This window comes from Bombina bombina, chromosome 5 (assembly GCF_027579735.1).
Source record: "Bombina bombina isolate aBomBom1 chromosome 5, aBomBom1.pri, whole genome shotgun sequence".
NCBI lineage: Eukaryota > Metazoa > Chordata > Amphibia > Anura > Bombinatoridae > Bombina > Bombina bombina.
The window spans coordinates 1,029,471,511-1,029,476,510 of NC_069503.1; the positions used below are offsets into that span (position 1 = coordinate 1,029,471,511).

General features: G+C 34.8%; 1 protein-coding gene across 3 annotated transcripts in view; it reads right to left on the reverse strand.

Annotated features, from left to right (window-relative positions):
- SYBU (syntabulin) overlaps window positions 1–5,000 on the reverse strand; it is a 58,658-nt gene that overhangs the window by 12,886 nt on the left and 40,772 nt on the right. For all 3 annotated transcript variants that reach the window (XM_053715302.1, XM_053715301.1, XM_053715300.1), the window contains exon 5: window positions 8–113. In XM_053715302.1, the coding sequence (XP_053571277.1) occupies window positions 8–113 (106 nt within the window). The remainder of the gene's footprint in view (window positions 1–7; window positions 114–5,000) is intronic.

A 5,000-nucleotide genomic window follows, 5' to 3' on the forward strand; every position in this document is an offset into this window, starting at 1 on the left:
CACTTACTTGCGTGAGAATGAAGCCTTTTTCCCCCCAGATAAAGTTGACATATGGACTTCTGGGGCAGAGATACTGCCAGTACTGCTCGACGAACTGAAATCTGCTTCACTTCCTTATAAATAAAAAAAAAAATATATATATAATAAAAGTGTATGAGCACAGAACAGAAATCAATAGCCGTTGCATCTTGTAGGCAGAAAGTCATTTTATTTAATCTAAATAAAGATCCCAAAGGTCGTTCATACCAAATAAATGCTTAATTATTTAAGAGATGCCCTTAATATTTTAAGATAGTTTGTAACCTAATTGACTAAGTCTGGGAATGTCACCTTTTCCACGCCCAGATGCTAATATCAGTGCGTACAGAGCTGTTGATAGGTGCGTATATTCTTGCACAGTGCATACACATCAATCAGTAGCTGCTTACAATCCAAGATCAGTACAGGAGACAAATGAAGATCTTGTAGGAATAAAAAAATAAAAAAAAAATAAAAAAAAAAATAGTATTTTTTTTTTTATACTAAGAGCCTTTATATTGCAAATGGACTTAAATAGCATACAGTACAATATGTCCCAACATACCATTCACATTATGTCTATGTAATATTGTTCTTATGCTAAATATAATCTATTATAGTCCTTGATATTTGCCTCCATGTAGATTTAACAGTAATCACTTACGTGTTACTCAACACTGCAATATGTATTTATAACCAAATGTTTAATAGTCAGCCATGTTATTTGTGTATTGGTCACTGGCATATGTGAGGTAGCTGATAAAATCATCAACAGGGCCACATACAGCAACAGTGGTTGAATTCACCAGCTTTGAGATTTTTGGTTGCTTCATATATTCAGAAAAAGCCTCCCTTGCTCCCCAAAATCAAGCTATCACATGGAATCCTTAGACACCCAGTTTACATAGGTCACATGGTAGTAGTGACATCAAAAAAAGATAACAGTAACCAGCCTCAGTCATTTTTAAAAGTAAATACTCTTATATTTCCAGAGTTAGTTTATATTTAAAGTTAAAAAATAAAATCATCTGACAGCAGAAAACGACTGCAGAGATGTGGGGAATATCTATTTTCTCTCCTGTTGAAGTGTGGTTTTAATGCTGGTGTAGTCATGGAGACAGAGACTTTAATAACTCCTTGCGTTTGCAGGTCAAGTAAGCAAATCTGCACAGCTCCATGACAACAGTATGAAAAGCAAGGCTGAACCTATCAGAAAAAGTGTTTGCAGCTGTTCTGCTGAAAGGCAATGGTTTATCTTAAGCCCAGTATTTTTAATGTTGTATCTAAACCAATAGCTTAGTTACAGTATTCAGTCATAATTGTTATGGTGTGTATGGCAATTCCGAGAAATTCACACTATTAATTTGTTCCTCTTTGATGTGTATAAACAACTAGTCAAAAACAATGTGCCATTGTCATTTTAGATGTAAACTGTGAAAGGAGCACAGAGATTAAATATTAGATCAGTATCCTTCCTTTAAAAAAATAAAACTCCCTTGCACAAAATTTAGTAAAGCAAGGTCACATTCTGCTTTCTTTTTTTGGAAAAGGGGAAGGAGGATTGAGGAGTTCTCTCTTTCCTGAGAACTTTATTTAACTATTCATATTTACAAAAAACAAAACTGAAAATATTGTTTAGCATTGTCTCCATACTGTGTGATTTCCCTTTGCTTCTATTGTATTCAGATACTACTGCTTATCATTAGAACGGCCTGCATGTCCTGTGCATTTGTTTTCCAAAATTGACCTATTCTCTTGGTACGTAGCTGGTGATATACCAGAACCCAAACATTAGAAATCACATGTAAACGTTTAGAAGCCATGTTCCAGGGATTTATCAAGGCCTGAATTAAGAGATACGTTTTGTTCCTTTCTAAAGTTTTCAGGGACTCACAATGAGTTAAAGGGACAGAGTTCACCAATTTTCATATAACTGCATGTAATAGACACTACTATAAAGAATAAGATGCACAGATACAATTATAAAAATTCAGTATAAAACCATTTAAAAACTTACTTAGAAGCTTCTAGTTTAGCTCTGTATAAAAGGCTACTGGAACACCCACTGCAAGTGGGAAATAGCAGACACTCCCCCCTCCCTCCCTTTGCACATGAAAAGAACTTTTACTAGACTGACCATATTGCCGCTTTAAAAAGGGACACATATGTCAGGGTTCTTATACAAAAAATTTCTTTAAACAGCCCTGATATAAGAACCCTGACATATGTATCCCTTTTTAAAGCGGCAATATGGTCACCCTACCCTTTACACAGAAGAAAGCTGGAGTAGGTATAATTCAGTATTCTCCTAAAACTTTGGGGCTTGGTTAGCTGTCTGAAAATCAGAGCAATGTTATTTAAAAATAAGCAAAAGCTATCCATTTAAAAAAAAAAACAAAAAAAAAAAAAAACACAGCAACAAAAAAAGAAAAAAAAAAACTGTATGGGCTATATAAATAGATCATCTACAAAACATTTATGCAAAGAAAAATCTAGTGTATAATGTCCCTTTAATAGGATTGTGCTTAAAGCGATTCTAAACGATAGGGGTAAAACTTCAAGTATGTAGCTTAGGAATTATATAGTTAGCTAAATCAGGGTTTTGTTTTTTGTTTTTTAAATTAACATTTAAAATTATTTTAATAATTTACATTCGTTCTGTATGTGTTTTTTCTCCGCCCTCTATTTTTCCAATGTTACCTGATGTGATGTGTAAAGTGGGTGGGACTGCTCCACACGTCACTGACTAGCTCTAAAAAACAACAACAATCTGAATGGAAATAAATTGCATCAATGAAATTTACATGCACGCTCCCAAGACCGGTCATCAATCGTGCATGCTCTAAGCTTCCTGCTACCTCATGTATATGAAATCTCATGCACAATCAAACTAGAAGATCAATTGTGCGCATGTGGTATATGATGATGGCCACTCCTTATTGCATATAGCGACTTGGACGACAATGAATGTGATTGGCTGTAATAGGTTAGTGTTAAAAAAAAAAATATAGAATTTGAAAAATAAAATGGGGGATTCTGTAAAGCTGCCATAGTAGAATACCTTTAACTACGAACAAAAATGGTGAGTGGATTTCCCTAATTTAAACATAGAGTTTATTTTAAGCAAACAAATGTTATGAGTTTATGATCACTTTAATGTAGGGAAATCCTCTAATCTTGCACTTTTGGCCATCATTAGCTTTAACACATCATTTTACATTTCACATAGTTCAGATTGGACACAATATAAAAGCAGCTACTGCCACAAATCCCAGTAAAGCAAATGCCCATCTAGCATCAGCTTTATGTAGATTCAAAAAAGCTGACATTAACTCATGCACTGAAAATGCAGGGAATTTGCAAGCAGTGGCAAAGTTCTATAATAGTGAATAGAAGGTGATTGGTACACTATATTATATATGTGAAATGTATGAGAAAACTATTAAGCAATATCCTTAACATAATCTGTATCTATAAACAATTTATTTGCAGCACTATTAAAGAGAAGAAGAAAAATAGAATCTAACCCATGTGGACAATGGAGAAACGCATATAAAGCAAAAAATCCCAAGAGAGTATCTAGGTTTCTGATGTTAGTAGTCAGAGCTTAGGGTAGCAGTATGACTTGAATGGAATCAAACTTCGATAGCCACTGTGTCAACCTGTGAAGAACAAAATTATTTTAAAACTAAGAGGTTCTACTTAGTTTTCTTGTATATCACAACTATCTATTTTGATCTACATGGGCTAGAACATTTATATCCCCTGAACAGAACACCAAAAAGGATAATTGGTAGCAATATTTGTACAAGTACCTCTGATCAACCAGTCCACATGGAATTTGCCTTTGCATTAAGTCACTATGTCTCAGTGGCTTCTCTTCCTGAAGTATATTAAGAACTTCTGTCCAGCTTTTATGTCTCTATCCTGACTAAAAGTCTGTGAAGTATTTTCATGATTCCAAGTTGCTAATACAGCTTATTCCTGACCATGATATTGCCAAGTCTTGTTCTGCTTCAAAGTTGCTGACCTGGTCCAATCCAGAAATCAGGTTGTGAAGACTTGTTCTGCTTCCAAGTTGATAACCTGACCTGTTCCAGACAACGAGACTGCAAATTCCTGTCCAGCCTGCTGCATTTCCTGTTCCTGCTGTTGTTTTTGGCTAATCAATAAGAATTTACTCTGCTTTAGGATTCATCATCTATTACAACAATCATTTCTTAGAAGTAATTGCTGTACTGTCAATCTGATCACAAAAGTCAGAGCCCTTGCCATGCCCATGACATTGCCACTAGGTCATTTAAGCAAAACATCCTAATAAGGTACCGATGATCTGTAGATTGAGTCTGCTACACAATCTGCTTCAAAAGGAAAATGTTATTTTGGGATTCAGACAGAAAATACATTTAAAAAAAAAAAAGGTGTTCAATTTATTTCTATAATAAAATTTGTATTATATTCTTTGTTGAAGAGATACGTAGGTAGGATGCAAATATTTGGAGCACTACATGTCAGGAAAAAGTACTACCATCTTGTGCTCCTGCAAATTTATAAACTTCTGCCATATAGTGCTGCTGCCACGTGTACGCTTCTAAGCTTACACAAGGATACCAAGAGAACAAAGAAAATTTAATAAGATTAAATTGGATGTTTTTTTAAAATCATGAAAGAAAAAATTGGGGTTTAATTTCCCCATGATCTGCTCAATTAATGACCAAAACACAACCCCAACACAGTGACTGAGAATACAGAGAGTTAGATGGAATATAACCTATGGACCTATCATAGCGTTGATTGATTGTCCACCACCAATAATAAGTAATTAAACTGGTCACATGGTTGGATTCAGTAAATTCTCTAAAGCCTGAAAACGGAAATTAAAGGAATGACCCCCAGATACTCTCTAGCAACCCAGCAGTTCACACCTTGAGGCAATAACCCAGTAACTGTGTTTAAGGAGGTTAGAAAGCAAATGCTGACTG